Source organism: Calonectris borealis, chromosome 16, assembly GCF_964195595.1.
Source record: "Calonectris borealis chromosome 16, bCalBor7.hap1.2, whole genome shotgun sequence".
NCBI classification, from domain to species: domain Eukaryota; kingdom Metazoa; phylum Chordata; class Aves; order Procellariiformes; family Procellariidae; genus Calonectris; species Calonectris borealis.
In genome coordinates, this window is record NC_134327.1 from 5,938,149 (window position 1) to 5,950,411 (window position 12,263).

At 40.4% G+C, this 12,263-nt stretch overlaps 1 protein-coding gene across 1 annotated transcript in view; it reads right to left on the reverse strand.

The window, feature by feature from the left end:
• The window catches only part of LOC142089451 (uncharacterized), a 103,518-nt gene extending 91,533 nt beyond the window's left edge, over positions 1-11,985 (reverse strand). Inside the window, exons 1-7 of the mRNA XM_075166040.1 lie at positions 11,596-11,985; positions 9,803-9,963; positions 8,219-8,289; positions 6,094-6,259; positions 5,004-5,141; positions 3,943-4,132; positions 1,760-1,887 (exon numbers count right to left, since the gene is read on the reverse strand). Coding sequence (XP_075022141.1) covers positions 1,760-1,887; positions 3,943-4,132; positions 5,004-5,141; positions 6,094-6,259; positions 8,219-8,289; positions 9,803-9,814 — 705 coding nt within the window. The 5' untranslated portion in view covers positions 9,815-9,963; positions 11,596-11,985. The remainder of the gene's footprint in view (positions 1-1,759; positions 1,888-3,942; positions 4,133-5,003; positions 5,142-6,093; positions 6,260-8,218; positions 8,290-9,802; positions 9,964-11,595) is intronic.
• Positions 11,986-12,263: the final 278 nt, after the last annotated feature.

Below are 12,263 nucleotides of genomic sequence, written 5' to 3' on the forward strand. Positions count from 1 at the left end.
CTTCCTAGCATGCAGCTAAAAAGGATGGCAGAATTGCTTATAACTCAGAGAGAGAAACCTACCCCATATACCACCATCCAAAAAGGCTACCTGCTGCTTTCTCCTCAGCCCTGTGCTGAGGTCTTTGCCAGGCTGTGATACCAGGTCACACTCTGATCACTATTTAATAAGTTGGGAGTAACTGCTAGGGTTGTAATTTATGATAGCTGACTGAAGTTGCCCATTTCAGTTGTCATGACTGTGATCCTTCTCCAGCCTATGCCTTTACCTTAAGTTTCACACCACATTACACAAACACCTACTTGTGCTCATCAATCACAGCTAAAGCTAAGAGAAACGTGAATATACACAGTATATTCATTTCTAAACAGGCACCACTGGCCTGCAGAGTTGTAATCCAGCAGTGCACTCTTCTCCAGTCCCCATAAAGCCTGTACTCCATCTCCCAGTATCTGTGTCCTCCCCAGGGAAGAGACAGGCAGAGCTTTTGCTCTTTGACATGGGACTTAACCTAGACAAAGGAAGGTGAAGTGCCTTCTCCTGGGCTAGATTTGAAGCTTTTTATTAACGTCACTTGTACTTACATGCATTTATAGGAGAAATCACAGCCTCACTGCACAAGAAATAACCTTGCTCCAAAGTACAAGCAATCTAACAAGAACATCAGAGGACAGGGAATATATCGGAAATGAGCTGACTAAACTCATCAGAGGCAAATTTATGGAGGCACCAAGGCCCAGTTCAGTGCTTTCCCTATTAGATCATACTTGTTTTCTAGTAATATTCTGACCATGAATGACTTAAACAAGGTGTTCTTCTATTTTTAAATTCACATTGTTTTCACATTGTTCTATATAGGAACTTCATTACTAGCAAGAACCACTCCATCTGACGCATAATGGGATATGAAGTGCCCTCTCTTTTAGATCATTGCCCTCAGTTCATCTCAGGTCAGCAATGATTAAGCACCATCATTTGTTGATCCTTCTGTATTGTATATAACAGGTGTTCTTGATAATGTCTGAATTTCACAGAAGTCTGGGATCTTCATTTCAAAGACAGTGATAAACACTAACTGATCCAGCTGCTGCCAGTATCAACAAAAATTACAAGACCTAAACGAGCTAACGAGACAGGCAGACCCTCATCTAGAATGATGGTCATCACAGAAAAAAATTAGCCACTGCATGTTCCACGTGACCAGAATATTCCACCCTATCTTAGCAGCGTTCACTAATGAAAATGGTTTAGGTGAGAAGAGATTCCCTCTGGACCCAAGCAGCATCCCCAGAAAACGTGACGGTTATTACTAGAATTCATCAGAAGCACGTGGAACCAACCAGCCAAGATCCAGAGGCAAGGGTTTCACATGCAAACTGTTTTGAGGATGAAGCAACAGGAGAAGAACCAAAGGATTTTTACAATTAAGCATCAAAACTGTCAGTGACAACCCAAACCAGACACTTTTTTTGTTTGTTTTTTTTTTCACAGCAACACAAAAATCTGGAAATCCAGGTTAATTTAGAATACAGTTCAAAATTGCTTTCGCCCAATATTCAGGGGCAAAATAGGAATATAGGAAAATGAAACTTCAAAGCATTTTATCTTTCTATAATTCTACATTAAAAAATTCCCAGAACAATGGAGGGCTTCAGTATTTCAAAATTGCTGCTCTCCTAGTCACCTCTTATCTGTGTAGGAGAACCCTCAGACCACCAAGGACCTTACAAGGAAAAGGAGATTATGTGTAAAGGCTTACCTCAAAACTCGCACTATGTGCTAAGCAAAGCTTCCACACTAGTTCAGTCACTTCCCCTTCAGTGACTTCCCTCTCAGTTTGTTCCCTTTCATAGAGCATGCTGGTCACATACAGATCCTCAGAGTCCACTGGAAAGACATAAGGAAAAATCAGATATCTGGTGGTTGCTGGCCATTTGCTATGGTTAACCCTAAATGCTAGGGGAAAGTTTTTCTCTTAGCATTTATTTCTGCATGTAAGAATCACTCTAGTCTCAGTGAAGCCAAGGGATGAATATGAATACCTACAGTCAGGTTGAATTTAAGAATACAACAAAATAAAGGCCTAAAGACAAGTGTGACCTGAAAGAAAGAGGGAGAGAAACAAGACAAAAGATACACATGAAAAAAGTCCCACTTTCCATCAATATACCTCTTACAGTGGCTACTTTACATTCATTGCCCTTTCCAATTTTATCTAATCACTCGCTCCTCCCAAAAACTCAACAGGAGATTTAAGTGCTAAGAAAAATAAATGGCTCGGCTCTTAACCTCTTCCTGAGGAAGAATCTTGTCATCTTATGTCAGCATAACTATAAACAAAAAGCGTCTTGGAAATTTGGATTTTCCTTTTTAAAAAAAGCCAACCTATTTAGAAGTAGACAAAAAAAATCATAGAATCATAGAATTATAGAATAGTTTGGATTGGAAAGGACCTTTAAAGATCGTCTAGTCCAACGCCCCTGCCATGGGCAGGGACATCTTCAACTAGATCAGGTTGCTCAGAGCCCCGACCAACCTGACCTTGAATGTTTGCAGGGATGGGGCATCTACCACCTCTCTGGGCAACCTGTGCCAGTGTTTCACCACCCTCACTGTAAAAAATTTCTTCCTTATAGCTAGTCTAAATCTACCCTCTTTTAGTTTAAAACCATTCCCCCTTGTCCTGTCGCAACAGGCCCTACTAAAAAGTCTGTCCCAATCTTTCTTATAAGCCCCCTTTAAGTACTGAAAGGCTGCAATAAGGTCTCCCCGAAGCCTTCTCTTCTCCAGGCTGGACAACCCCAACTCTCTCAGCCTTTCTTCATAGGAGAGGCATTCCACCCCCCTGATCATTTTTGTGGCCCTCCTCTGGACCCGCTCCAACAGGTCCATGTCTTTCCCGTGCTGAGGGCCCCAGAGCTGGACGCAGCACTGCAGGTGGGGTCTCACCAGAGCAGGGTAAGGGGCAGAATCACTTCCCTCGATCTGCGGGCCACGCTGCTTTTGATGCAGCCCAGGATACGGTTGGCCTTCTGGGCTGCGAGCACACATTGCTGGCTCATGTCCAGCTTTTCATCCACCAGCACCCCCAAGCCTTCTCGGCAGGGCTGCTCTCAATCCCTTCATCCCCCAGCCTGTATTGATAGCAGGGGTTGCCCCGACCCAGGTGCAGGACCTTGCACTTGGCCTTGTTGAACCTCATGAGGTTCACATGGGCCCACTTGAGCTTGTCCAGGTCCCTCTGGATGGCATCCTGTCCCTCAGGTGTGTCAACTGCACTACTCAGCTTGGTGTCATCTGCAAACTTGCTGAGGGTGCACTCGATCCCACTGTCTATGTCATTTATGAAGATATTAAACAATATCAAATATTAATATTAATTAATATTAATTATTAATATTATTATAATATCAATAATAAATAATACAAAATGTTTCTCAACATTTAGAGCTCAACTTTAAAATCTTTCCTCAGGCAAGCCTCCCAACTGACTTCAGTAAAATCATTCTCCTGAAGAGAAGCACACAAAGCAAAGAAGGAGCAAAAATTGAAAACAGTTCTCAGACATGGCATGTCCTTAGTTCCATTAGGACTTGCAATTATCTAGGCTCCATTTGTACACAAACTAGGAATTGTCTACAGATACAGGAAGGCTGATGCTCTGCGTACAAGGGGGCTAGGAATGTAAAGTAGGTAAAAAAAGGGTTGGCCATTAAGGAAATCTATAATTTTTTGAAACCCACCCAGCTTCCAGTTATAGCAGGCCCCAACTCCTAAAAAAGGGACAGCTCTCAGTAGCCCAGCCTGTAAAAACATCCACTTTCACATAGTTTAATGCATGAAAGGAAGTATCAGGTGCAAAGAGTTCTTACAGGCAAGATGCAGAACCAAGATTTTTCTAGGAAATAAATTTACTTTATTTTAGCAGAAACATCACGTTACCTTTTTTGTACAGTGTCTCCGTTTCCACTCGAACGAGTTTCAGTGAAGACTGTGTCTGCGTCTTTGCCCCGTTGCCCTTCTGAGAGAACGGTGTAACAAGGTTGGACTCAGTACATTTGGCCTCTGCGAGGACTCCATCCTTAACGCTCTGAACACATTCCAGCTTGGAGGACAGGACCTGCTGCTCAGACTGAGAAGAACAGATACTTCAGGTAAAATCTTGATGACCTATGTCAGCCTGCCCACTCCTTTCTCTCCCAACTTCACAGAGGATTCCAGTTCTGTGATACAGTGTGAAGTCTCTTGTCCAGAATTTTGACAGCCCCCAGCCTGTGGAGGTTAATATACTCTGTATTTTCAGTCTAATATTTCCATCACTGAAATGCAACTGCTACTAACTTTCAGCGTCAAATGGTCTCAATTCATTTCAGCTCACAAAGCATCAGTGTTAAGCAGACCTTTTTGGTCAGCAGTTGAGAAAAGCAAAAGGCTGGTAAATTATGACTAGCTAGTACAACACAAGAAGCAAGTAATGTTCACCTAATAAAAATGGCACAAGACACAAACATTGACTGTATTTGCCATGAACACTGGAAAGCTGTAAGTTTGGCTTTTAGAAAAGCTTCTATCTTTCCAAAGTTTTCTGCAAATAACAACTTTCTTTGCACAATGTATTTTTCTTATCCACATCTCTACTTTCAGTTTACCACTATAACATATTTTAATGACAGAGTTTAATCCAGGCACCTAACAACCTCTTGCATTTATACTATAATGCCCATCAACTACAATGCAAATTTGCATTAAAAACAAATTCTGTGAATAACAGGCATTACAGGGACAATAATATTCATCATTTCTTTGCTAAGGATTCAGGTTTGGGCAGACACACACAAATATAATTGAGCATAAATGACTATTCAAAAATGTTTTCATTTACACTTATGAAAAACGTTCCCACTAGCAGAAGTACCTGACGTGAATTGCAAGCCTGGTACTTAGACTCTTCAAAGAAATTAAAAGGCCCTGTGGAAGAATCAGTGTCATTCCCCAACACTTACCGACATACGAGGAAGAGCAACAGACTGCACAGAAGTAAAACCAGAATAGCGATGAGAGCAGAGGTTTAAGTCCCTTGTCTTCACAAGAATAGGACCTTTTCGTTGATACCTGGTTGGGCATATTCCCAGAACATCCACCTAGTAAGAAACGTACAGTGTTGAATCACACATGCACACATACAATACAAGCAGGTATTATGGGCTATTACAATTAATTTTAGTTATTGCTTTGTTGTAATAACAATGCAACCTAAATTCCCCCTTGCAGGACACTGGCTTCGCCACAAAAGCCATGGAAAGGCAAATCATTTTAAAGACCTTGGTCCAACTTTATAATAACCAGGGTTTGTTGATTTGTTTACCTTCACTGTGTTACTCTCAATCAGATCATTTACAGATGTATGCTTTTTCATTTAAGATTTTGTGGGTTTGCAGGGAAGCATTAATTCAGAAGAGCATTTCTACTCAGAAGAAACGTAATTACATATGGGTGTCCCAAGCCTTACTGCAGAACACCTATTTAAGCACCGATATGTAGCAATAATATGAGGATGCTGAAGGTCAATCTAGAGACTGCTCTTCGCAACAGAAGTGCAGCCATTGAGGTATCTCAGCTGCACTCATGCAAACACATGGGCGACAGTGGGGTACTGTGGACTATTATTTCAGTGTAACACAGCAGAACTTGAGCTTAAGTATTAAAGAAAAAATTGCAAAGAGCTCTGAAAAGCCTGATCTTAAAGACTCCTGAAATTAATGAAAAAAGTCATGATGAATAATCATTAATAATTAATATTATATTTTCCCCAGAGAACAGGTAAAGCACAAGCCCTGGTGATACAGCTCCTCAGAGAACTCTGCAATACACAGCTTTTCCTCGGATAACAAGATAGTGGATTCCAACCCTCAACAAGAATGCAAATTATAGATAACTTCATAACATTCACTACAAAAAGCAATCAGACAACCACCTCTGGCTGCTGACCAGCCACCAAGTGGCAAAAACCTTTAGTTATTTAAAAAGGGAATAGACTTTACATGCACAAGGGCTAACAGCCACCCTAGAGCATGACTCTACCAACGGTCTCACCTCTTCAATGACTGCACTAGCAGTGGATGCTTGTGACGTCTGCAGGACACTGAGAATGCCTCGCTTTATGTTCAGTGCCCAGGTCTGTTCACTCCTCACAGGACAGAGCTTCAGAACTTTCCCATCATGGAAAGAAAAATGAAGAGGATGCTGTTCTAGTATTTCCCTGCAATAAAACAGTTTATAGTTCCTTGCTTCAAACAGTGGCTGCAAGTCAATTTATGACATTAGACTCTCATATTCTGAATGGAGTTGTTCCTCCACAATGGATCTGTCTTATTCTGTATCTCCATTCTTTATAGCAAGCCTCTATACTTCATGAATTCACCCTGACCCTAAGAGACCTTAAAAAAAAACCAAAACAAACCAAAAACTATCAAGATAATCACAGTATCTTCAACATAACTGTAACACTTAATAAAGCCAACTCCTGGTAAATTCTTTAAAAGTAATTATATTTAATGGCAACAATTCTTGTTTAATGTAAAAGAGAAATTCCATTTTATGATTCAGGGTGCCTTTAGCATTGGTAAGCACGTCTCAATTGCAAAGTAACTGCATATACTCTTTATCATTCCTCTTCAGCTGTGATACACACAAGAATAACTGCTTTCCAATCAACCCATATCTTCCTGCTCTGCTAGGTGTACATACTTGGGCTCTATCCCAAAGTCTCTGTTGTCAGTTCACTCCCTGATTGCTTTTGCTATCCCGGATTGAAAGTACAGTGTTTTCTACTTTTGCAAGTGATCACTTTTTAACATTGATTTTCACTCCTAATATAACGTACTTTAATCATGTATTTCCCCTCTAAAGGGGTAAAAATAAGCCATCCAAGGGAAGAATTCTACAGTAGCCCAATGGTCAGCTCCCATCCAGGGAGATATACAGTTCATCTGCACATTAACTGTGGAACTAATTGTTCATCTAATCAACCGGGTCACAAAGGTAATGTAAGAGAAAAACTTTCGATGCACAAACACCTGAATAAAGTCTTTCCAGGAGAAGAGACTGTGTACATGGGGTAAGAGTTTCTGAACTCCTAGGCAACTGTGGTTGCTTTTGCTACTATCTGTGGAAATTACATGCATGTTCAGAGAACAAGCTAGATGACTGTATATTCACAATGGGCTGAGGCAAATGCTAATAAGGTTCACTCGTCTGAATAATTATTTTCAATAGCCAAGTTTCACTGAATGCTTTCTTTGCTACCTCTATTTTTTGGCTGCTCTTACCTCTATGAAAATCCTACAAAAAACTTCACAGAAGATGTGCTTGTACTCTGATTTGAACTCTGATACCACTACCCATACTGTGGGTATTCATCTTCCTGATAAATATAAAAAGCAGTGCGTTTACTCCAAACTGGCTCTTTTTGACCCTTTGAATTGAGTCAATTATCTCAGTTCTCAGTGTTGTTTAAAGGCTGAGAATCCAAGTGGCAGGACAAAGAGGAAGATTACAAAGCTGAGTGTAATCAGACAACAGAACTGGTTTTTTTTGATGACACAAGAAGCATCAGCTCTCTGGGAAAATACCGGACCTCCACAGTTTGAAGAGACAGTTTTTGTAAAGGCATCTTCACTAGAGTCCATAACTTTGCCAGCCAGAGGAAACACACTGACATATCTTATGAATGAGCTACTAAAACCAAACACATAAAAGAAGAAAATTACATTAGATGAATAAATGCAATTTAAATATCACGGAAGAAAAAACCCCAACATTTTGCATCGTCAAGATCCTCCAAACCAAGAACTTCTGAAACGTACTTCAAAACTCAAGAGTCTGTACAAGAAGCAACTGCAACTCAGAGAACTAGTGAGCGATCCATACACGCTGCTAGCCAGCTAGAGGCCTGATAATTTGTATCCAGAATAATTTTAATTGTCTACTCTCCAAATGTTTTTACTTACAAAGGGATGAAAATTGGGTTCAGAAAAACCTCTCATTTTGCTGATGACCTTGATCCCGGCTTTTTCAAAAAAAAAAAAAACACCACCCCACCACAACCAACTAAAACTAAACAAAGTATGAAACAGAGTGAACAATGTCAAGTCAAGCTGCTGCTAAACCACATAACTTCAAAAAAACAAGAACTAGACCAGATTAGAAGTTTTTCTACCTTAGACTGTCCATTTCCTTCAGAGGCTCCTCTCTGGACGCAAGACTTTTCTTAATCTGTACATCTTGCACCTAGGAGCAAAGATGATAGAGCAACAAATATCATTGTCAATAGGAACTTGTGGACTTTGTCACATAAGGATATGTACACAGAATGTCACAGACTATGAAAAAAGGGTCAGTGTTGCAAGCAACACAACCGCAATAGCCACATCTTCAGGATACATATCTCAGATGGTTTCCAAAAATTTCTTCTATGAAGAAGTTTCACTCAATATTAAAAACATTTTATACAGCACTATTATACACCTTTCATTTCCACACCAGAAGCAATCTCCTACTCTGGGGTAAAGTAGGAGCCTGGATAAAACAGAAGTTGTTTCTACTCCAACTGAGAAACAAAATGACTAACCATCTCAGTTGATTCTTGAGACTATACCTGGTAAAGTTCTCAGTATTCAGTAGCCATTTCATACCTTACTTTTACTGAATTCAGAGGAGAAAATACATATTTAAGTTAATTTTGGAATTTCCTAAAGTACTTGCAATTTGTCTGGTTGTGGTAAGGAAGAACTGTTCTCAAATGGTAGATCAAAAATGGTGGCGCTCTGCCCCATTTTAAGTACAGCATAGACGGCAACTGTTAGTAATTTTTTTTCTTAGTATCTTCTACTTTTTTTTTTTTTATAAAAACAAGCATTCAACTACATATTGTTTTGCATATCTTAGGAGGCCTCAAATTAAGATAAAGAGTTAGAAGTTGGGGAATCCAGCCACTGATATTGTAAGGCAGAAGAGAGTGACTCAGTCTGAAGACAGTACCCAAATTCTCAGTTTTCATGTAAAATCACAGGACCATTGGCTAGTTAATTTTATCCATATGGCCATGTTAGGGCAGGGAAAACTATCCTATTTTTCACTGGCCTCATGTATATGTGTATATGGTACACACGTGTCAACCCCTGCAGAACCCATGAATCATTCCCTCTGTTAACCTGAAGGAAAATAAAGACAGATGAAAGAAGTTTATTTTCCATGCTCCCCCTGCTAAAGCACTGTAGTTCTCAAACTAGCCTACCGCAGGGCCCACCCCAGGAAGAGGTCTGTAATTTGAAACTGGTCTTGTCACTGAGAGAGAGATCTCCTGCCAAGATCAATGGAGTGCTACAAGACTGAATTTTACACTGTGCTAGGAATGGCAACAATCCAGCACATCCTACAAGTTTCTCAAGTTCTCTTTAAAATGCTTGCTATTTTTAAATTACTGGTACAGATATGAAAATGCCTTTCAAAGGGACTAGCTTCATCTCCAGTTCTGCGCTTCATGTGACGAAACAGTGAAACTGTCATGCCACTTGGGAAAGAAAACAATGATTTGTTTAATCTGCCCTTTAAAACTGGCAAATACTTAATTTGAAGCCGTGTCACATCAAAGTAATTCTGCAACTCTAATTATGAGATCCAGAATTGAACTGGCTTTTAATTACAAGAAAAACAAATGTTTTAAATGTAGTAGTAGTAATCCCAAAGAAAGATACAGTTCCACGTTAGCTCATCCCGATCACTCAATTATGACAATACTCACTTTCAAAACCATCTGGCAGTTCCCCAATACCTCAATGATCACAGTGCTCTCCAGAGAGATGCCACTGCTTTTGTAAATACTTCCCTGCAGGAATGTGCCGGTGACTGCTGAATACCTGTAGCTGTATCTAGCTCTTTTGGGGAAGTACGATGCACTGCGTCCTAGGAAACAAACAAAAAAAACTTTCTTTAGTCTATTAGGCTTCCCCCTCCCCCTATTTTTTTTCTACTTTTTAATCTTTTGGCCACTGAAATCAGCTTAACAAGGGGCTGGATATTCAGAATGTTCCCTTCCCACTTGGAGTTACAATTGAAGGAACTGGGTTTCTGAAAGCACCCTGCATGCTAGCGATAGCTCCTGTATGAAAGGTGAAAAGAATTCCCTTCTCTTCTATGCACATTACCTCACAATTTCTATCAAGGCAGGAATCTAATTTCCAAGAGCAGAAAAGGAATGCAATGCATTTACAGCATGATGCTCTTTCAACACCTTTCAGAGAGCATCAAAGCAGGACCTTTGCAATAGCAAGATGAAAAAGATCTGCTGATACATTCGGTGCTTTTCATGCCCATGCTGTGGCTACACATATGCAGACAAAACTAAATGACATGTTTTTTAAGTAAACAACTTTGGTTCTGAAAGCCTGCCCGAAAAGATCCAGGCTGAGGAAAAGAAAGCATGGGAAGATAAGGATTATTTGTATTTGTATGAAGACACTGTAATGACCTGACAAGTGTCCATGGGTAGCACTGTCTCCTAGTGAATATATTGTCAGACACCCTCATGTGTGGAGCATGGTCTCTGTATTCCTCTAATCAAAGGAGATTCTCTTCTAGACCAGGTGATAAGAATTAACCCTGAAAGGATGAGAAGATCAGAGTCACAATACCTTCAATGCCACATGTTTTGGTGGCTGTGGTATGTTAGAATGTAACAAAAACGGTGTCCCTAAAAGATAAGACATCACGGTACGACCTTAACTGGGACCACTGAAGTGCAGAAGAGGGAAAATTCAAAGAAAATACTCTCCCTTCCCTGAGATGAAGACGACAACACCTAGGAAGAATGACCACTGTGGCTCCCGTAACAAGACAGCTTCTTTTTCTCTGCCTCACAGCAGCACTGCAACACTCAAGCACTTTCAATGACAAAGCCCCAGAGAGATGAAGTAATATTGGACAGATTAAGGGTCTCTGAGCTGCACTGTCTGAGTAGGGAGCTAAGAAGCCAGGGCAAGATCTCCTTGGGAGCAGAACATCCATGTGCTCCCCTTGCTGTTACGCTGAAAAGCACTTTTGCACATTCAAGTACCTGCTGGCAACGTAAATGAGAAGTGTAAGTTACAAACTACACCTCAAGCCATTCAACCAAACCTTTCCAGGTCAGTTCAATATTCTGTCTTCCCGTCCATTCCTCCTTTACAGAATAGAAGTTTTGTGCCTGCTTACTGAAGGAGAAGTCTTTCTTCATGCCTGTTTCAGTATGAAAGGAGCTAACACTGGGTTCTGGTAAAAAAGACACTCATACATGGCTGGGTTTTGTCCCGCTCTGGTTTAGTAGTTTGCTTAGCTCTAATGTCTATGAGTTTTCTGAGTTCACAGAATGCGACCTTTAGGCAGGTCTGGGCCTGGTAAAGCTTTGTGGAACTTCCCCGCTACTTCCACGAATGCCGATCACTCAGACAGAAGTACCATTCTTCCAAGAACACAACATCCCTGCTGAAGAGAAGGAAGTTTTCAAATCCCTCCTTCCTTATCACATACAAGACCTGAATACAATTTTGTTTTACTCACCTACACACTCTGCAAAACAGGAAGCTCCATAACTTAAACTCTCCAAGGATCCTGCAATGACAGGTAAGTTAACAGAAAGGCACTGAAAATTTGTGTGCAGCTCAGAACAGACCTGCTGCTTTTCAATTACAATGAAGTAACTGAAACCAAAGCATGTCCCTCAAAAAAAAAAAAAAAAAAAATCCACAAGAGTTTTGCTACCAAGTATACAGGGACAAGACTTTGTTCTTGCCCCTTTCCACACATCTATACCACACAGGCACATACATAAAGGAACGACATGCCTTAGTGTATTTATTGAGGTAGGTATGGAAATGCAACAACACCATGGATTACCAAGCAAATTAAAAAAAGGGGTTCTTAATCCGAGAAAGAAATACACATTTTATACACCACACTTCTTCACATCCATAGGTTTTTAACTTTATTGAAGTTAGGGAAAATTTCTACTTAGCTAAGATTTTTATTGCACATGGCCATTCAAGAAATCATAAGTATCATCTAAAGTAGAACAAGAGCAAGCTTTACTGCCCAAGAAAAACTCTTCCAGCATCAGCATGCTAAGGAACACTTAAACATCACAACTCAAGGGCGGCAGTTGGTTAAGACATCCTTTAACACTGGAGAGCCTGTTCTCCAGCATGACTTTCATTCAGACTTTGACTGGG